This window comes from Pezoporus flaviventris, unplaced genomic scaffold, assembly GCF_033815535.1.
Source record: "Pezoporus flaviventris isolate CSIRO_AGI_PZ_B2104156 unplaced genomic scaffold, CSIRO_AGI_Pfla_v1 ptg000035l, whole genome shotgun sequence".
NCBI classification, from domain to species: Eukaryota; Metazoa; Chordata; class Aves; order Psittaciformes; family Psittacidae; genus Pezoporus; species Pezoporus flaviventris.
Window position 1 is genome coordinate 4,957,905 of NW_026892583.1, and position 22,467 is coordinate 4,980,371.

Here is a 22,467-nt window from a genome sequence, read left to right on the forward strand (position 1 = left end):
TTTATGCCATTCCCAAAAGAGAACTAGGCAAAGCCACAGCCATGTTTACCCAGGCAGGTTTTGCTACGTAAAGCAAGACAGTGGCACAGACTCAGTGACACTGTCCAATTCCTGTCTGGAAATCCTTATTCTATCGTAATATGGTTCCAGATAGAGATTCACTTCTTGGAAGAAGCTGAGAATGCACCTCAGTCTCTCACTGAGAATGGAGCCTTCAGCAATTTGTTTGTTTCCTGCACAGAGGTACTCTAGACGACTCTTCTACATTCCAAACTGGACACCTTCACATCCTTACTTCTCTTCTCTCCCTCCTTCCATTGTCTGATACATCAGAGTTTCCCCTCTCTCTAATAAGAGTGGGTAGGCCCAGATGCTTTCAGTTGTGGGAAAAGTAAGTGGTCTTGAGCAGTCTGGCTCTGAAGAGCCTGTATGGGGTATCATGGCATACCTTGCTGCTTTGTGATAGCACTTCACTGCTTAGAAGAACCTTGCTCCAGATGAATGCGAGGACCTCCAGTGCTGGAGAAGGGCCCAATCCACCACCAGCATCTCTTCACAGACCAAATGAAACACAGGCTCAATCTCCAAATTAAAAGTTGTAGGACAAACTCGTTTCAAACCTGTTTTTATTCTTCTAAAGTGAACTGAGACAAAGGAACTGTACATTTTGATTACAGAATACTGTTAAGGGTTTAACAACAAATGTAGCAAAATGTACTGACAAAGAGCAAACCTTGGAAGTTCTTCTACCAAGTTTTCTGCCACTCTCACAGGTAAGCAAGTCCTTTCAAAGAAGACATGTATTTAAATACTGCTGGTCTAAGTACTCTCTGTGGAGAGGAAAAATAAAACAAATCAACCACAAAACCCAACAAAAAAACTAAGGCACATTTCCCCTAACAGTATTCAAAAGAAATGTGTGCAGACAGATCAGAAGCATCTGGTCACACCAGTTTACATCCAAAGAAAACCATCTCAAATAGGCTTTGTATGTACTCACACACAGACATCATGTCCCTTGCAACCTGGTGTCATTACTAGTACCACATGTGCAGATTGCTCTGGGACTGCAGTCTGGTGGTTACAGTGCCTCTCATCTCTTCCACTCTTCCTTATTTTATTTTTCTCATCAGCGTTCACCAATACTCATAGCCACAACCCTGAGAACAAAACCTTCTTTATACTGCAGAGGTTCCCCACCCTGTCTGAAGCATCTGAATGGCAAAACATGCCGTATTTTTAAAGTATTTAAAGTAACTGTGTATAAATTCATCATTTCAAAACCATGGAAGTTTCAACAATCTTGTGCTTGCAAGTCAAATACAGAAATATGCCCCTTTCCCCTTCCTTCCCCCCAGAAGTAATTCCAAGACTCAGGCATGGCCTACATTAATTTTGTCATGTGATAGAATAACTACCGATTGGAGGAGCTTTACTTTTGGTGGATACCAGTGTTGTGGTTTAATAAAACAAGGATACCGGAAATAACCTGGTTTTGCTTTGATACCTAATTTTACTTGGGGGGAGGGGGGGGGGAAGGGTGCTATTTGTTAAAGCTAATTTAACTGCTTCCTCTCCCTCCCCGTTTATACACACATTTCCATCTCTATACCACATTAGTGTTACAGTCTTATCCAGAGGAGTTTGATAGAGCAGTGCTGACAGACAACACTCGCATGTAACCTTCAGTGGGAAACTGCTTTTCCCAGCCTGAAATAACTCTGACTTGGCAGAGAAGTCCTCTTGATTAGTACAACCCTGGTTTTGCTAGCACAGTGGTTCATTCATTTCACTTTTATGTTGTACAGCTATGCCAAGAGACTTATCTGTATGGAAACCAAGCACACATGGGATGGCCAGAAGGTTTTTTAATCTTTCCAAGCCAACTCTTTCTAATCTCAATGAGCAAGCCTCTTACAAGCTCCCCTGTTTACATGTCTGGATTGAATAAGAGTTTTTACATGCCCACAACAGGCAATGAAAGAACCAATACAACTTAAGACATTGGTCTGATAAAGCAAGAAAACCAAAAGTCACTGTTTTAAAATAAAAATATAGCTCTTGGATCTCAAAAGTAAACCCAGAGAAGAAGAGCAAGACACAGAAGGAATTTCCTTCAAAAGAAAGACTTATTTCCATTCAACAATGGGTTTACCCATCATTGTAAAGAAGAGCTTTTGTTTTACACTTCTGCTTGGGGGATAGCCCCTTTTTTCATTTGGATGTCTTCAAAAACCCAGTCTAAGCCTATCAAGTCATTTGTTCAGCCAGCTTGAGGATGGTTTAAGGTTCTTCCACAGATTTACCTCTTGAGTTTGATTTTTTAAGCTTTTCTTGACAAAGTACATCCCAATTGTAGAAGGATGCAAGATGGGACACGCCTTTATTTGTGGGAGAGGGATCCATCTTTGTAGTTTCCATCCTCCTGTGGGTTGTTTCTCTTTTTGAATTCCATGGGTGTTGGTCTGATCAAAAGACCATCCTTGTTCATTTTGTAGTTTCTGACTGCTCTCTCTTTTCGCAGTGTCTGGATATCTAAGAGCTGACGCAGCTCCTTTGGCAGCTCCATGCAAGTGGGCTGATAAGGAAACAGGAAAAGAAAGAGAAAAGTAAAATCAGTACATATGCCTACACATGCTCTACTTCTGTTAGTACCAGATAAGATCTCCCTCTGTAATTAGCCAATGAAACAGAACAATCATCTCTTATTAGATCTGGAATATACCAACTACCTGCTTACACAAACAATACCTCAGGGGAAAAAAAAAGTCCCCCTCCCCTAACTCTTTCTTTTAAAGGCAACCTAAAGGGAAAAATATTAGACTTGTGTTTATTTACTCCTTTATTATGAAGATCTTCAAGATTTAAGTAATAATTCACATATGGGGGGTTTTAGATGTCTCCTGAGAAACCTTTTGCACAATGAAGTTGTTGTAAAACCCCAAAGGAGGCATAACCAGTTGTAGGAAAGCTTTCCCAGCTTTTCATTTAAAACTACAGTATTCTATCCTAAGGGTAAAAGAAACCTTTTGTGGAAGAAGCCAACCTAGTTTACAGATCATTGAAACAGCTGCTTAGGAAGTATGTGGAAGAAGATATACTCCTTGATTTGATCCTGAGCAGGGCATGGGATATTGTTCAAGATACTGCATTCAAGGATCTGCTCCTCAACAAGGACTGCAGTGCTGACCATCCTTGTAGGAACAGCAAAATCCACAGTTGTGAACAGCTGTAGAAAGGGGAATTACACAAATAAGGAAGCTTGATAAAAACTAGTAAGAGGCAGCCAAACAAATTCAATCCTAGCAGGTAGCATGGAGACAACTTCAGGACAACATACAAGCAGCATAGGGTAAATGTGACCTAACAGCAAAAAATACACAGAAAGAGTGAAAGGAAATTGGCAGGACAACAGATTAGGGGAATAGAGACTATGAAGTAAGCATCCTTCAGGAAAGCAAAGCCCCATCCAAGTGAAGAAAATAGTAAGGATGACATTACAGAAGATAACCAAAGGGTGAGCCAGAATAACTTTATTAATATTTAACAAAAATATAACAACTAATAAATTAAGCACAAAATGTCAACCATTGCTGCAGGGTCAAGCTATGATCAGAATACAAAAGCAGCACAATAAAAACCTGAACAACAGAAGATGAAAAAGCTGAACTAGTAACCATCATATCTTGTCTGAAATCTGCCTTGATACCCAGGGATTAGAAGGTGGTAAATGCTTAGAGAAGGTCCCAGGAAAGATACAGGAAGCAGCATACTCGTAAGTCAGAAATCTGTATAAGCATACTGGTAGAAACACTAAGAACAGAATGAGTGGATATAAAGATGTAATGCACTGGAAAAGACTTACCAGAGCATTTGTAAAGGGAAGGCCGTGCCTCACAAAACCTGTGCCTAGAGGTGTGCACAGATCCAGAGGAAGGCTAAATAATTCAGGCAGGTTTACAGAAAACCAGCAGAGCAAGCACTTGAAAACACCCCACCTTAAGTTCTGTTTAACCAGGAGAATGTGCATCCAGTTTCCTAACTACTACAGTATCCTACAGTGAGAGGTAATCTATGCCCTAAACCATTTAGAGCGAAGTTGTGTGTCCATGAAGATAAGCATGTGTTGTGTGCAGGCCCACCTCACCTGCCAACCAGGAAAATTCCTGGTTCAGGCACCCAGTTATATTTAGACACAGAGAACAGAGTTTATGCCATCACGGGTCATGAACGTGTTAGCTGGTATGATATACTGCACCACACCTCATCTGCTGCAGGTTTACCTTAAGTGCATTGGGAAATCAACCATCAACTCTGCTGCACAGGGGTGTTGCTTTCTCTCTTTTTTGTTTTTCTTCCTTAAAACAGATTTAGCTGAACTCAGACATGGGAAGAATTCCCTTAAAGTTAACTTTCATTGCTTACTCAGTGAAGAAACTGAAGTAACAGACCAGATTCAACTAAACCAAACTCCATATTTGGAGTTTGAACATGTATGGCAAGCAGATTTTCAATGAGATAGAAGATACTTTCATTAGTCTGATCTTCTCACAAGATACAGAAACAATGATTAATAGGGAAATGATGCTGAAAATGGCTACTTTTACTACCCACACTACAAGATTTCTAAAGCAACTGCAGGAAGTATGATTATCAGATGTGGTATCAAACAGATCTTCAAAATGCCATTTGAAATTCTCAGGATCAGATTAATTCCTTGGCTAATCTTATGGAATAAATGGATTTACGGAAGGTCTGACTTCAGCAACCTGAGTACCACTTACAAAACTTCTACAAATAGCCCAATGCAAACCAGAATTTGTACGCTTTTCACTTTAACAGACTGTTCTTTTTCCTGTCATACCTACTTCTGCATGCGTTCCACATGGGAAATGCAGACGTCAAGCTCATTTTTTTTCTCCATGAACTATGAACAACCTTCTTTTTTTTTGGCAGCTCTCCTCTAAAAAGAAAAGGTTTTCAGATATCACCTCTTCTCTACCTTCTATGAAGCAACTATGACCTCTTGTGGTTATCTAAACTAATCTCCTAAATCCTTAGTAATGGGATTTACTGCTCTGAGCCCTTCAGTAATTCCCAAAGGATTCAAGTCTATGCTTAAGTGCTTTGTTAAACCAGGGCAAAGAAGAAAACAATTTCTTTCAATGAAGGTAAACCTGCATTTTTTTTCCTAATACATATTTTGAGCCATTTATAACTGCAAAAATGAGGCAGTAACAAGATTTGATCAGGTTAGTTCAGACTCTGTGATGAATGAGGATGTTTGACCATTCACTTTTCACCTAAATTTAATGCCAGCAGTGTCTTACAGTTATTGGAAACCCCAAGATTACTTCATTGAGAAGACAGAAAAACCCCACACCATTTCTTGCACTGCTTCTTTCCATCAGTGCAAGAAATCATCTTTACCATCACCACCACCACCTCCCCCATATTAAAAATTAACAAGCAATTACACAAGAGCCACTCCAAGGTGTCTGGACATGCAGCACTACTGGTTCTATGTAACCAAAGATGAAAAGTGATTGATTTTCTTTCTTTATTTTTTAAGATAACACAGTTGAGAATAAATTAGGAAGACAAAATAACTCAGAGATACTTCTACAGAAATAAAAATCTTTGGCCAATAAGAAATAACATTACTGAGAAACAGTCAGTATATGAGAAATGGCTCCGCAGTAAAGATAACAGAATAGGTTAAAAACAGAACAAGATTTGGACACTAAATGTTACTACCAAAACAAAACAACTCTGGCAGCTCCAGGCACCAGCATTTTATAACTGCCTATCCCTCTTCATGCCCTCACATATACGTGGTCCCTGTTGAGCTCAGGGGTTCTCAGCCTGAGATGAGAGTGAACAGAGGGCACGTTCTTAACAGCTGCAGGTCACCATCCAGAATACCCTGTGCTAATGGACATAAAATGCAGCTAAGTAGATACAGACATCATCACATTTGCTGCTGCACATAGGAAATGAGCTATGTGGCATCAAGTAGGGTGCACAGTTGAAGAAAAGGAAGCTGCTGTAGCTAGGTCCTCCAGAGTGCATCCATCAAAGACTTATATCAACTCACTAACCAGAGAAACAAGCAAAGACTTACCTACCTTTGTGCTCCAAAGGTGATCTGCAGACCCAGAGCGATAAGCATTCAAATAGTCATGTACTACAGCTGTTAGGTCAGACATCAAGTTCTCCATTAGGGAAGAGTGAAGCAGCAAAAGGTGCATAGCCTTCAGAGCAAGTGCTTTAAGCAGCGAAGGTGGAAAGGGTCTCAGGAACCATATGTCAGGATTCTCCTGTGTTTCCCAATGCAAATGAAAACAGTTATTTAAGTAGCAAAAAACAGAGCAAAGCTTTTCATCACATTCTTCTGCAGTTTACAACACATCTCCCAGCGCTGATCCCTATTTTAAGTGCTACTGAATGCTTGCAGCTTCCAAAGCCATGTATGTACAAAGCCTGTGTATGTTAAAAAACAGGGAGTTTGGGAGTTGGTATTGCTTCCTTAAAAAAAAAAAAACTAACACACACCTATTCCAGCATTTAATGCTAGATTCTCTCTCACCCATCTCTGAAACAAGGCTGGATTCCTAAGAACTGAGCTGAAAGATCTAAAGGGAAAAAACCTCCCATCAAGGAAGCCAGGGAAACAGCTGGGGATAGTGTCTTCAGCCATCACAACTGAAACCAGAACAACATGAAAATAAGTCCCAGTTAAGCACTGCAAGAGTGATTTACACTGGTGTACTTACTACATATATATTACATGGTCATTTTCCACTTTTAGTCTTCAGACCAATAGAAGGATTTGGTCTGGTAAACTAAGGAAGGCTCAGATTTGCCATACAGAATTCTCTACATTGAGGTTTTGAGAGTCACTATTATAGTTCCAAAACTTACACAAAATTAAAGCTGTGTTCAAATTAGAGGTTTCACTGAGTAGCTGTTGGAGCAATAGTGATTAACATTGAATCCAGGCTTTTGAGAAGGGCTTTAAGTCTATGACCAGACAATGCAAAACCACACAGATTTACTCAGGAAGTTACAAGGCCAGTGTGAAAGGAGAAAAAAATGATCTGGTAGGAAAGAAAATAGTTTCTATTCAGAAAAGAAATCCTGCATATATAGTGGGGTCTCTTGTTGTTCCCCTCATGCTACAGGCGTTTGTATAGAGGCATCTGAGCCAAGCTCCAACTGAAGCTGGCTCATTGGCAGGAGCGGCTGGAATATCTCTGCATTGCTCCAAGCATTTATTATAGGTGTTGGGAACTGACTGTGTGTGTTGGGATGGAATGACGCCCCCCTCCCCCAACATATGTAGTTTAAAGCATCCTTGACCAGTCTGGCAAGCCTACTACCAAAACTGCTCTGACCAGCTCCACCAGCCCCCACCAGACCTGGCCTACAAACTTGGGTCCTGTGTTCAAGACACCCAAACCCTTTGACTATGACACCACCCTTCTAACCATTTATTAAGCTGGCCAATCCTCCTAGCTTTTTTTAAGGTCCTCCCCTGTATCCTGGAGAATTGACAAAAGACTATCTGAGCTCCAGAGCCCCTAACTACCTCACCCAGGGCTCTGTAGTCCTTCTTTATGTTCCCCAGGCTACTACTGTCTATATCACTAGCACCCACATGGATCACTAGAAGTGGGTAATAGTCCATGGGACTTACTAGAGCAGGCAGCCTCTCTGCAACATAAGTATACTCATTAAGTATCTAGTTCCCATAGCTTCCTCTGTCTCCTCCCCCCCATCCCAGAAAAGCAATTAAAAACCCAGCAAAAGAGATGCCACAACTGGCACTGGCATATTTATATATTATTTAACTCATTCGATACCCTTCTATGATACCCCCTAATGAAGGGAAGGCAGCGGATGTAGTTTTTCTGGATTTTAGTAAGGCTTTTAATACTGTCCCTCACAGCATCCTTCTGCACAAGTTGTCCAAGTGTCCTGGTTTCAGCTGGGATAGAGTTAATTTTCTTCCTAGTAGCCAGTACAGTGCTATGTTTTGGCTGTAGTCCGAGAGCAATGCTGATTACACACCGATGGTTTAGTTGTTGCTCAGTAGCACTTACCCAGATCAGGGATTTTTCAGTCTCTCATGCTGTGCCAGTGAGGAGCACAAGAAGACAGGAGGAAGCAGAAAGGACACTTGACCCAAACTAGCCAAAGGGGTATTCCATACCACAGAACATCATGCCCAGTATATAAACTGCGGGGAATTGGCTGGAAAGGGCTAACTGTTGCTCAGGGACAGGCTGGGCATCGGTCAGAGGTGGTGAGCAATTGTACTGTTCAACACATTTTTCTTGGGGAGGTGAACTGTGGCAAGTTCAATACATTTATCAGTGATCTGGATGCAGGCATTGAGTGCACCATTAGCAAGTTTGCTGATAATACCAAAATGGGAGGGATCAGATAGACCAGAGCATTGGACTATGAGTAATGGGCTAAAATTTTAACAAGTCAAAATGTCAGATTCTGCATTTAGGATGGATAACCCTGGTGTGTTATCCTAAAGGATTCCTCCAAGTTCTGTTACAATATGAAAGAAATTTTAGGGTAAAATGCAGTTGCTACTTCTAGGATGGACTGCAGTTAACATGCACAGAATCTACCCTACAATAGTTTCCCAGGCAATCCTGTGACCTTGGCATATGCCAAGGTAAACTAAATAGAGAGTGGAGCGGAGTGAAGACATTGCAGCCAGGCTCTGTTACACTCCTACAGATAGTGAAGAGACCACTATAAGACTGATAAGGCACCTCACAAACAAGGACTGTCAAGTGAGATTTTCACACCAAAATGCATATGACTAGAGCCACTGGAGCTCCATGGCATCTATTTAGGCTCATCACATAGTGAAAATTCCATAGGTATTTAGTTAAGAAACTGAAATTTGCATTACTGTGAAAGAGCCTGAACAGATGACAATGGCCTCTTAATGCATCAGGAGACCTGAGAAACAACGGTGATTTATGAGAACTGATAGCTGGAGAGGCTTTGGCCTTGTGGGGAGACTAAGAAAAACAAGACCGAAGAAAAACAGAACTGAGGAAAATAAAACTGAGAAAAACAAGCTTAATGAACCTCTAATCAAGAAAAGATGATCCCTGAAGTCTGCTACATCCTGACAACATCTGGACAATCGTCAAAATATGTTTTTCAGGAGCGAGGAGAAACATGATTAAGTGTCCTTCTGGTGAACTATCCCTATTATAATTTTGTTTTAATACAAAAATCACATCTACAGGTTAAAAGACCCCTGCCCAGGTTGGGAGAGCCTCCCCTGACCATACATAGCTAGGCATTAGTTATGTACTCCTTATGCAAATTAGTTGACCAATTAAGGATTGTGTAATCCTTATGCAAATTAGTTGTCCAATTGGTAAATTGTGGAAGGGTTACAGGGAGTTACTAATTTGAATTAAACTATATAAATATGCAAAACTAGGGGGAGGTGATCATCTGCTGTATTCAGCATTGGTGCAGCCTCACCTGGAGTTTTGTGTGCAGTTCTGGGCCTCACAATTTAACAATCTTAGAATCACAGAATGATTCTGGGTTGGAAGGGACCTTAAAGGTCATTCAGTTCCAACCCCTTGCCACGGGCAGGGACACCTTCCACTAGAGCAGGCTGCTCCAAGCCCCGTCCAGCCTGGCCTTGACCACTGCTAGGGATGGGGCATCCACAACACAACAAAAGAAGGATGTGAAGGTTCCTGAATGCATCCAGAGGAAAGCAACAAAGCTGGTGAAAGGGCTGGAAGGATTACACTATTAAGCAGAGGCCTATGGGCTTGTTTAGCTTGGAGAAAAGGAGGCTGAGAGGTGACCTCACTGCTCTCTACAGCTTTCTGAGGAGGCGAAGTGGAGAGGGAGGTGCTGATCTCTTCTCCCTGGTATCCAGGGATAGGACACGTGGGAATTGCTCAAAGCTACACCGGGGAGGTTTTGACTGGACATTAGGAAGCATTTCTTTACTGAGAGGGTGGTCAAACACTGCAACAAGCTTCTTAAGAGAGGTGGTCAATGCCCCAAGTCTGTTAGAGTTCAAAAGGCATTTGGACAATGCACTTAGTAACATGCCTTAACTTCGTCAGCCCTGAATTGGTCAGGGAGTTGGACTGCAAGAATCAGACTATTGTTGTGCATCCCTTCCAATTGAAATAGTCTATTCTATTTATCAAGCATATGTTCCCTAAATCTTAGGAGATCATGGCCCATTAAGTTTCCCGTTGTTTGTCCCCATCCAAAAAGATAATAAAACCAAAGACAATAGAGAATAACGATTTGGCAAATGCTACTGAACTGCAAAAGCAAGAAAAAATTCACCAGTCTCATTTTTTCATTCTAATAGTGCTGGCAATAAAAGCTTTCCCTTTCCTTACTTGACTCAGGATTCTTTATAACCAACTTGTTCTGTTGTTTCAAAATTCAAATATATTAAGATACCCAAGTTATATATATCCTCTATTGTGTAACAAGAACCTCTATTTGTGGTTCTTCAATACCTCAATTTCAGATGAGCTATTAGGAAATACCAGCATAAGCACTGATGCCAACTAAAGCTTGCATGTCTCCCAAGCCAGTGTTAAACAATGTCCTTAACCAGAGCAATCAGACCACTGCATAGTACCATGTGCTTAAAAACACCCGCAAACATCTCAAGATGGGCAAAACACAGCTCACAGTTGAGTCTTCATAAGATGCCTCACAGAATCACTCACTGAAGCCATCTGCTGCCTGCAGTTCATGATGGCATCCCATTTGGAAGGTATCTTCAAGTGCTGCATCAAACACTCCTGTAACGTGCAGACACGGTGTGGAAGGAAGCCACCTGTTTCCATTGAGAACTGCAGAGCATCAGCAACCTGTGATGAGAGGGATCGATATGCCATGACCAGTGTCTGTTAACCTGAAGCAAAGAATGTGGAGGTTTTACAGTGGGAATGCATATTAGAAGTACTGCAAAAAAATTAATCCTCTTTTTGACTGCATACAGGTGCAGATCTAGTAAACTGACTCCTTTGGCAGCACCCACTCAGCCCCTGCAATAGTGACCACAGAACTGTAACTGTCCTTTTCTGGCCTCCTATAGTAAAGATAAATTCCAAGACCCATTCCTAACTTGTCTATAAGATCTTGCAGGGGAGAGGGAATCTCTTCCTGTTCAATACCAAAGGCAAGCAAGCTGGTATGATTTATTAATGACTAAAGCTGCCTCTGAGATATCAGCTAAATAACTAACTGCTGCTTTCTCTGGGAGAGAAGCCAGGTATTTGCCAAGCTTACTAGAAGAAAGTGCTAAGCCAATCCATTCACTGAATTTCCAAGGAATAAAAGATTGTATGAAGGTATTACGAAGAAATGCAAAATGTAGAAGTGTCACAAGTAGAACAATCAATCTTGGACTAAGGAAAGAAATGTCAAACCCTCCTATGCTCTGTGATAGGGCAGAGAATCTAGGGCTGCCTATATTTCTGCTGGGCTGACTACATTGCTGCAGTCCAAAGAAGTCTAAAACTACCAGGTGAAAAGGGGCAGGAAACGCACCTGGGGAAAGGATCTGCAACAATTCAAACTGATGAGTTAACTGAAAAGAAAATGGAGAAGGCCCAAGAAAAGCTGGGCTTCACTGGATTATAAACACAACCCACCATGTCAAGAGGAAGTCTCCATCACTCATTACTGAACAGTCCTTTATATTGTATTTCTGACCACTAATACTTTCTCTGGCTTTTCATTCTCAGTGGCCAAACACAGATGAAGAGAAACCTCAAGAAAGACTTTCTCAAAGCAAGAAGTTACTTTTACTCCAAGTCAAACTAAAGATGATGTTCAAATCTATGGAAAGGTATTCCACTCTTCTAGATGGTTAGAGAGAGCATTTCTAGTAAAAAAAAAAATATCAACACTTTTCAGACAAGGAGAGAAAAGACTTAAACAAAAGTGAAAGCATCTTTGTGATCAATATTTGTAAAAATACTCATCTGAATGAACAAGGTTATAGAATAAACTTGCCCACAATGAAAACAAAGTTTTAGCTTTCACTGTGAAGTTTTGTCCAAAGTCACTGCATGCTCATGGTTTGGATTCAAGCGCAGAAAAATTACAGCACACTAAAAAGTAGTGTATGTGGAACCAGACAGCAAGAGTGACTTCTTCACTTGTATGTTTTGTGATTCAACCTTGCACGGATCTCTGTCTCATGGGAAGTCTACAGCTGCCAAATTTTCTTTACTCTTTCAGCACACACCTCTAGGAAGAATTGTACTATTTCCCTTGGTAGTACACAGATATGCAACCAACAACATTTTACAATAGGCAGCGATTTCAGAGTGTGAGAATGCTCTAGCCTCATGATGCAGTGTAGAAGTGTCCCAGAAGGCCATGTTAGGGATGCTAGCACTGACAACAGCCAGTTCCCTCATCACTATGCAGCTTTTTAGGCTGCTATAACCCAACAAGGTTCATGCCCCTTCTCCCTCCCAGGCTGTCAAATGTGAAATGGCAGTACCAGACTTTCACAAACATTATAATTCAAAGTTAGTTCAACAGGTGATGCTTAAGTACTATAAGAACAAAGGGCCAGACAGTGAAAATAAGAAACCTTTCACTGTCATCGTCTACATGTCAATTATATTAGGTTACTTACTGGAAGGAATAAACAGTTGCAGCAACTGGCCAAAACCAGGGATAAGTAACACTTTTCAAATGATGCAGGTGGGATCCCATCTAAACTACAGTTCTTCATTCCACTGCTGTGTTTTTTAAGCAGTCTCACTTGTGCACACAGCCTGTTCCAATTTCAACAACACTAGGAAGCTGTCTCTAAGAAGCACTTCACAAAAAACATCTGTGAGAGTTTGCTCAGAGGTATCTTTTAGTTACTCGGTCCAGCAGTAGAAGACAAGACAGCTTAATTCCACAGTGTCGCATACACTGAAGGGGAGCCAAAACCAGACTACTTCACTAACTTGCTAACATGAGAAGTAGGATTCATGCCAGTGAATCAGAGTAATTGAATCTAAGTCTAGAGATCTGTCAGTGCAAGGAAATCACACATGTCAGCTTACACGAGACAGCAGAACAATGAGTGCAATTCTGTGTACTTTGAACATCAGGTCGGATAGCTCTGGTTAGTTATTTCTACTGTTCCAGTTACATTCTAGCCAGTCCAGTTGAGAGCATTGGTGGCAATTTTCACCCCTACACTTTTCATGCAGTCAAGACTTAACAATGATATTGACTGATATCTCATCTATAATGGAATAACATAATTTTCGGTTGCAAAAAGCCTAAGATGAGCAAGGGACTGAAAGAAACCTCTGCTCTATAAAGCTTACTACATAGCCCAGATTAGGGCCTTGAAGTGCTACTATACGCAGTCATATCTATGACATGAAAAGTCAGTATATATGCAAGGACAAGTCATACATAAATGTGTGCAACATATCCATATCCAATAGGAAAGATCATAGTCATGATGTTGTTTTTTTCTCTTTTTAATTCTCCTGTTAGTCACATATTAACTACCACAAGTTCCAGGGCCTGAACCAGCAAAACCAGACTTTTGTGGTAACCTGGCCTGTTCTCTCACTTTAACCGCTGCTTTTATTAGCAGGTGCTTCCAAGTGCTGGATACCTGTAGCCTGAATCTGCTTCTACATCTGAAATGCGTAGAAAGAGTAACAAAGAATATAAAGCAAAAGTTGACCTGGCTTCTGTTTAACTCACAGCAGCCTCAAGTTGTGCCAAATCTAAGCGAGACCAGCTAATACATCTTAACCCCCCTCCCCCATCAAACTTGCTGCTAATATCATATATTAACTATCTTTTAAAATGGGCCTACAAAAGACTAACACTATCATCCTTGTCTGCTGGTTCTTTTTAGCTAGAAAAAGAACACTACAGTTACATGGCTCCACAACTGTCACATTCTAGTAATGTTAAATCTTCTCTGAGAGAATGCCCTAAACAAGGCTGAAGTTTCTCCTGTTGCAACTTTTGTTCCCAACCAGAATATTCTGAGGGTACCTGTGTATCAAAGACGTTGAAGAGGAGAACACCATACTGGTGGAAAAGGCAGTCTGAGATCCAGCGGCAATCATGCATGACCTGAAGCAAGAATGAGTTGTCAGGCAAACCTGTGTCCAACTGCAGCTTTTTTGGTGCAGCTAGATCATTATGGATGTATGTGACCTCTACCACCACAAACATCCTCACTCACCCCTTACCTTCAAGATGTTTTTATCTTCCAGCAACATTTGTAATCCATTTTTGAAAGCCTGTGGTCCCAGAAGGAAGATATCAAATAGAAAAATGCAGCTCTTTGATGCTATCTACAACAAATTCAGTTGCAGAGAAAATGAGTGAGGGACAGAACAACAAAGGATGTGAAAGTAGAAGAGAGTGTACTGTTACCCACAAGCCATAAACTCTTACATAGAGGTTGCTGGGGAGATCAGGCTTAGTTTCCTTAATGCTAATTCATAGAGAAGTCTTGCTTTTTCCAGAGATGCTCAGAGACTCACAATAGAAATAATGGCCCTGTAGTCTATTATACAAGTTAAATACAGCATTTTGAGACATATCAAGAGCAAACACTATGCACAGTACTTAAAATAAATTCCTACACCTATTATGGTGGCATTCTTAAAGAAATCACTTCCAACAAAATTCTTGTGCCCATGACATTCCTTTCATTGTCAAAGACCAGTACCAAGGAAATAAAGGACATCATTTTCCATCCTAGCATTTGAAACAGGATCTAAAATTTAGGTTTTGCCTACGTTCAGATTCATAATAGTTCAACAAAGGCTGTCATTTGAAAGTGATTTAGCCATACCAAAGCAATCATTTTGTGGACACTTCTGCACAAACAAGTTAAGTTTGAAGGACAAACTCCTGGACAAGATTTTTGTTTGAATAAACACTCACTTTAAAACCTATTTAAATATAAACTAAGACAATTTTAAGCTAACATATTAAGCTACTCTCCTTTCAGTCCCTTCCTTTTCAGATACTGATAATATTGCAACTAATTAAGATACATGCATCTTTAGATGGACTTTACTCCTTCAATTGTACTGGTGTTGTGATTAGGTCTTGCAGTTTTTCAATAGCTGTACTAGTGTAATACCTCTACCTGTGTACACATTTATAAAGATGGCAAACCAAATATGCTACCCTGCTATATACAAATGTATATAGTACATATAAGTTTAGTAATTTGCTTATTGCCTTATAATGGCCTAATTCTTTCCATAACAGGTATTTTACTAAATGCCTGATCTGTCTTGAAGAACATCATGTCTAAAAACATTCACATGAGTAAGTCTTAAGCACAGGCTAACCCCCAAATCTTTCTCAGTTATGCCTCTGTTTAGTGGCACATATTGGGAAACACCTGCCTCTTACCTCAAGCCATGACAGTTTTCCATAACGACACAAATTAACACCTTCTCCTGCTATACTGACCACACACTGCTGTTTTAGGTGCAGCACCTAATGAAAAAAAAAGGAGGGGTAAAGTAAGTAGTGTGAGAGAATGACAGACAGAGGGGCAAATTATAAACCTAGTACTTTCACAGACATAAAAGGTTTTCAGACAATTAAGATAAAGCAATCTATAGTGCACGTGTAACACACAAGTAGAAAGCACTTGTGTAACACACAAGTAGAAAGTTTGTGTAACACACAAACAGAAAGTAAAAAATCAGCTTCTTTTTCAAGTGACAGTTCATTTCCTCTGTAAGAAGAGAAATCTCTTCCTGTGGCAAACAGCTTTTTCCTCTGTATGTGCAATAGATTTACCATACTAAGAGCCCAACTCCCAACTGATGTTACTGCAAGACAAAATGGCATGGAGGACCTGTAGTATTGCTGGTACACTTCAGGATCTAAAAATTGTTATTAAATGGAATAAAAATATCCGTCATTGGCAATGACTTTGGAAACAAAGCCTTTCTACCACATCCACTTATGGCATACGTGATTTAAGAGAAAAGTACTGGCATGTCTAAAGTTCTAAACACCTACAAAAACAATGCAATCAATTCCCTCTCCAAATGCCAACTAATCCTCACATTGTTTCCTTCCTAAACAAAATAATTACATAGTAATACTGACCCTTCACCTCAATTACTGGTGATACAGTCTGAAAACTGGCAACCAACATGCACTGATGCAGATTCACATTCACCCACTGCAAACTCACATGCATTGCCATCTTTTCCTGCATCTACACACACTTTAAACATATTTTGATGCCACCAGAGATACCATTTCTACTTGACTTAAGCCCATTACTACCTATTGCTCAAATTTCACTACAGTCTGCAAAAGTGATTTCCAGCATAAGAGGTCCTAGAAGCAGTGCTTACAATCCTGTCACCTCATGGAACTGAACAGGCTTAGAAGTCATATATGCTGCATAACAGCTTTTATCAGTACTTACTGCTGGGCCAAATTTCTCATGGAAAGAATCAATAACTGTGTACTCCACATTCTCTTCTTCCTTCTTCTCTAAAAGGAAGAAAAAAGAAATCATTAGATGCTTCCTCTACTCGAGCGAACTTTGCACAGGGTATGTACTTCAGGTGTATAATCACTCTCCTAGTTTAGCTGTTTGGTTATTTTCCCCCTCTACCTCCTGAACGCACCCAAAGAGGTTACTGAACCATCTGATTCAGGTATGTACAGCCCAGAGCATGACCCAAAATTTTGATTTTTGACAAAAAGACTGGCTGTGTAAAAGTGAGTTGCAGCATTACTTCTTGTTTTTATGTTCCATAAAGGAAACAAAAAAGTTTCAATTTAAAAAATTACATCTGGGGTTTTTGGGGGAGTTGTATTTTTGTTTTTTTGTTTTAAAGAAGGACCTAACTCCCAGGCTCGTCCAGGGAAGGAAAAAGATTGGAACGAAGACAAACCCAACAGACAGTGCCACATAAAACACAGGTAGCTAAGTGGGCAAGGAGTTAAAGAGAATTTAATCCAGATTTTAATATTTTAAACACCTGCTTTACAATATCTAATGAACAGGAAAAGAAGGATTCTCTTAAAAGATTCTCCCTTCTCCTTAGGTAAGTTGCAAACATTAATAATAAACTCTAAAATAAGTCAATTTAATGATGATAAGAACAAATGTTTAAAAGCTCCCCCAGATCACATCAACCTTTGCTTATTTTCTCCCCCACTACTCAGGTAAATGCAGCTAACTTTCCTTCAACCTATGTGGGTCTTGCACTCTTATCACAGCTCTATGAGAACAGAAGGAGCTGATCACGTTTTGCATCTGTACATGTATATTTGTATACAGCAGAAAGCACACGACAAAATCAATGTAATCACATGACAGCTAGCACAAAACCAAAGAGCAGTAGTTTTAGTGAGCATTGAGTTATCTATCATGCCACATACATTTCAGGAACAAGTATAAGATTAAAACAATCACGAGAGGAATGCTTACTGGCTAAAGCACTTTGATTTCCCCAAAAGTTGTGCTGCTCAGCCACTGTTACAGTTGATGACAGCTACAGGATAAACATTCTAGAAAGCAGATGAGTTTCCTTCTGATATTGTGAACATTTCTGAAGGCAAAGAGCATGTCTGCCAGTAACAAGCTCTGTACCTATCTTTCTGTGACCACTATTCTTTCAGAACACATCCTGCTCTGGTACAGGCAAACCAAGAGATGACAGTCTCTGTGAAAGATGTTGTCTGACACAGACTAACTGCATTGCTTGACTAATATCCACATTACCTGAGAGGGAGCATTTTAAGCTGTTTGAGGCTCTGAGCTGGCTCTTTATGGAAACAGAACTACATGATCTACAACCTGCTGGTTCTTTGTCTGCTTGTTTGTTCCCTTCAACAGCTGAAGTCCACCTGCGTGAACAAGGCAACCATACATAGAACAGATGTCAAAACATTACACACTCCACCAGCATGGACATTTTAATAAAGAAAAATACTTCTTCCACTGTCATCTGCTTGTGACCAGACAATGAACCACTGCATATGATGCAATGTCCTTGTCCAATGTGCATGGCTCTTAAAGACCTTGAAGCTACCCAACAATAAGCTTATCTTGCACAAAAGGGCCTTTATTTAATATAAAATTTCGTATTTATTCTGAAAGTAAAAGGTTAAAGCAGAACCTGAATATGTTTACTGTCAAGGTCAGCAATGGTTTCAAGGGAAGAGAGTTCAAAGAACAAAGTACCTGAACTGATTACAAGAACCACACAATCTAAATATTTATGAATCTTTCACACTGAATCAGTAATATTTGGTCCATTATTTAGTTACTGTAATTGAAGGGTTATTTTACAAGTTCACCAATACATAAAGCACTTATATCTGAAATATTATTGTAATCGAACGGAAGTTATTAAATTATGTAACTTTCATTATATTGCTATAAACCCATCCCATTATGATTACAGAGCTCAAATTATGTACATATCTATCTCAGTAGAATAAAAAAATTAAAAAAGCCTTTCTAATGAGCCTTCAGGTATAGCTGAAGAATCTTGTACCTAAAAATATGTATTTAAAGGATTATCACAGAAATCTGATTCTGAGGTGACCATATTCAAGTATGTGTGAATGTAGGCTTACTTAACAGGGAGAAAGAAGACAACAGCAAAGAAGAAGATTGCTGCTAATCAGAATTCTGTGTGCCTTTTAACTATATATTAAGGACTATTCAGTAGACAACACTTCATTCCTACTTCTTTTAATAGAAAGAATAAACTATTCAAATATGTTCTTGTGAGAAGACTCAAACCAAAGCCATCTAGAAGCATGGGTCAGGAGGAGTTTGAACCATATTTTTACCAGCTTCCTAAAGTCACATTTATATATGATTTGAGAGCATCCGTGTAAGTCTAACCTTCCCTGTGTAATTGTCCTGGAACTGTTCCACCACAGAAGAATTGATTATGGGAAATCTTCCCTGAAATCACAAGCTGACAAGGAAACAAACTAAGCAAATTCTTCTACACTGGAGGTCTTCCACTAACCGCCTCTGTAAGGCAGAGAAATACAAACTTAGCACAGGTGAGTCTGAACATCAGTATTATGCTAAATGTAAGTGGTGGCTCCCTTAGCAAGTGCATCCCACCCCTTCTGCTACCATGAAAGGAAAGAAACTCTTCAACATACTCAGAGAGGACTGTTGTTCCTTTCCCTGAATCTGGCTCATCCAGCAGTTCCACTGCAATAGAAAAAAACAATTTATGCTGCAGTGCTGACAAGCACTTGTTATCTCCCCCTGAAAAAAAGAGAACCATAACTGACACTTACCACCACGGGACATGGCCATACATGCAAAAAAAACCAAACAAGCTGAACTCAAAGTATAGTATAAATGGTTTAAAAATCACTCTGATGTACAAATCTATATAAAATAACTTCCATGGATAGCCTAGGCAAGGAGCGTTTCAGAATACTACCAGTTAAAACCAAGCTAATGGCTTAGCATCTCACCAAAACAAAGTCAGTATCAAACAAGTAATTACTTTGAAGACTACACAGAAATTACTTTGAAGGTACAAGGAAAAAGCAGAATGGAGTCAGTTAATCACTTGGTATGTCCAGTAACTGCCTTCTAGCTATTTTCCCCTCAGAACTTTGCTCCTTATCCCCAGATAAAGGCAGATGTCAACAGAAATGCACAGGACTTTCATACACTGAAATATTTTTCTTAAATAATTCCATATTCTTATCACTAGTGAACCACAGAAAGAGGTTCAGATAAATAGAGCATTTAATAGGGATGCTTTTGCCTGTGTAAGTAAAAGAACTTTAAGCAACTTCACTTGCCAGCGGCACATTAATGAAAGTCTTGCATGTATAAGAACATACACAATGAACGTAATTTGCCTTCAGGATATAAACATGGGATGTGTTTATCTCAACTGATTACCTTCAGAGGGATTACTTTTATTAGTGGTCTTATTGGATTTTATTAAACTAATAAGCTTTAATGCAGTACCGTCACTAGACCTCAGACTCATAGAATTATAGAATTGTTAGGGTTGGAAAGGACCTTAAGATCATCTAGTTCCAACCCCCTGCCATGGGCAGGGACACCTCACACTAAACCATGTCACCCAAGGCTCTGTACAACCTGGCCTTGAACACCGCCAGGGATGGAGCATTCACAGCTTCCTTGGGCAACCCATTCCAGTGCCTCACCACCCTCACAGTAAAGAACTTCTTCCTTATATCCAATCTAAACTTCCCCTAAGTTTTAACCCATTACCCCTTGTCCTGTCACTACAGTCCCTAATGAAGAGTCCCTCCCCAGCATCCCTATAGGCCCCCTTCAGATACTGGAAGGCTGCTATGAGGTCTCCACGCAGCCTTCTCTTCTCTACGCTGAACAGCCCCAACTTTCTCAGCCTATCTTCATATGGCAAGTGCTTCAGGCCCCTGATCATCCTCGTGGCCTCCTCTGGACTTGTTCCAACAGTTCCATGTCCTTTTTATGTTGAGGACACCAGAACTGCACACAATACTCCAGGTGAGGTCTCACAAGAGCAGAGTAAAGGGGCAGGATCACCTCCTTTGACCTGCTGGTCATGCTCCTTTTGATGCAGCCCAGGATACAGTTGGCTTTCTGGGTTGCAAGCGCACAGTGAAGCCGGCTGATGTTCATTTTCTCATCAACCAACACCCCCAAGTCCTCCTCCGCAGGGCTGCTCTGAATCTCTTCTCTGCCCAACCTGTAGCTGTGCCTGGGATTTAGCCGACCCAGATGTAGGACCTTGCACTTGTCATGGTTAAACTTCATGAGGTTGGCATCAGCCCACCTCACAAGCGTGTCAAGGTCCCTCTGGATGGCATTCCTTCCCTCCAGCGTATCAACTGAACCACACAGCTTGGTGTCATCAGCAAACTTGCTGAGGGTGCGCTCAATCCCACTGTCCATGTCACCGACAAAGATGTTGAACAAGACCAGTCCCAACACTGATCCCTGAGGGACACCACTCATTACCTTCACAGAGTGGGGAATGACTATTACAACTGGGGGACAAAAGTAGTGTAGTTTATATAACACTCTAATTGCTACTGATTTTAGGAGAAAGATGTGCAACTGAAGAATTCAGTGACCAAACAGTGGATTTAAAATACTGAACTAAGAGCATGCACAATCCCTGTACCCCTGCTGTGGTTTAAACCCAGCCAGTCAGCTCGTTCACTCACTCCCCCCCCCCCCCTTTTCCTCCCTCTTTCTTTCCTTCCCTCCCCCCCTTCCTCACTCCTGGAGGGATGGGGAGGAGAATCGAAAGAATGCAACTCCCACGGGTTGAGACAAGAACAGTCCAACAACCAATGTACAACACAAATCACCACCGCTACCACCAATGACAACAATGATAAGAGAAAATAACAAAGGAAGAGAATGCGATACCACCCTCCAAAAAAAGTCTGACCCAGAAGACCCTGTGTTCTTCCGGGTAACTCCCAGTTACCCTCCCAGGCATGATAGCTCTTTGGCTATCTTGGGTCAGGTGTCCTGTCTCTGCTTCCTCCCGGCTTCCCCTCCTCCCTGGCAGAGCATGAGACTCACAAAGTCCTTGGTCAGGGTAAACATTACTTAGCAACAACTAAAAACATCCGTGTCATCAGCACTGTTCCCAGGCTGAAAGTCAAAACACAGCGCTGCACCAGCTACCAAGGAGAAAAATTGACTGCTACTGCTAAATCCAGGACAACCCCAAAATGCAGTTAGAGAAGAAGCCTCACCATTTACTATTTCAGCGCCAAAAAACATCTTTATTCCTGGACTGCTTCTGCCAGTTTCCAAGTTCTTAACTGAAATGACCAAAAAAAAAAAAATAAAATAGACATACATCAAGTTCCACTTCCACTGTTTGGGGTAGCAGGTTATTATTTGCAGCGCAAAGCAAGAACACAGGACCGGGTAGTACTATTAACTAGGGAGAACAAGCAAATCAATAACTGAGCTGTTTTCAGCGTCAGCTCTCAAGAGTCTACAGAAAGTTTCTGTAGAAACACTGTGCACCGAGCAGGACACAACTTGCGGCTGCTGCCCCCGCACAGGCAGCTGCTACCAATTCCTACTTTTGTTTCGTTTACCCCAACGCTGAGGCTTCCCGAGCCACAGCAGCGCCCTCGCCTCCGCGGTCAGGCTCAAAGCGCGAGGCCCGCCCGCGTTCCCTTCACCCCCCTCCTCTCCTCACTCGGGCGGCGCCAAGGCACCCTGAGGGCGGACGGAGCACGGCCCTGCCCACCGCCGCGGCCGGCCCCGACCTGTCCGCAAGAGGAGGCTCCGGTCGGGGTTCACGTGCTGCAGCACCCCTTGGAAGACGCCACATTTTAAGGTGACTTTAACGGCTCTGCCCAGCAGAGCAGAGAAGCCCTCGCTGCTGAGAGCCATGGCGCATCCCGGATAGA

The 22,467-nt window shown here is 41.1% G+C and overlaps 1 protein-coding gene across 1 annotated transcript; it reads right to left on the reverse strand.

Annotated features, from left to right (window-relative positions):
* Positions 1-609: 609 nt before the first annotated feature.
* EXD1 (exonuclease 3'-5' domain containing 1) lies at positions 610-22,456 on the reverse strand. The gene is given in 12 exon segments (XM_061462298.1): positions 610-2,404; positions 2,406-2,578; positions 6,129-6,320; positions 10,761-10,904; positions 14,071-14,151; positions 14,271-14,375; positions 15,454-15,540; positions 16,493-16,560; positions 17,801-17,925; positions 19,207-19,258; positions 21,796-21,864; positions 22,324-22,456. Coding segments are annotated over 12 exon segments (1,344 nt in total). The 5' UTR covers positions 22,451-22,456; the 3' UTR covers positions 610-2,283.
* Positions 22,457-22,467: the final 11 nt, after the last annotated feature.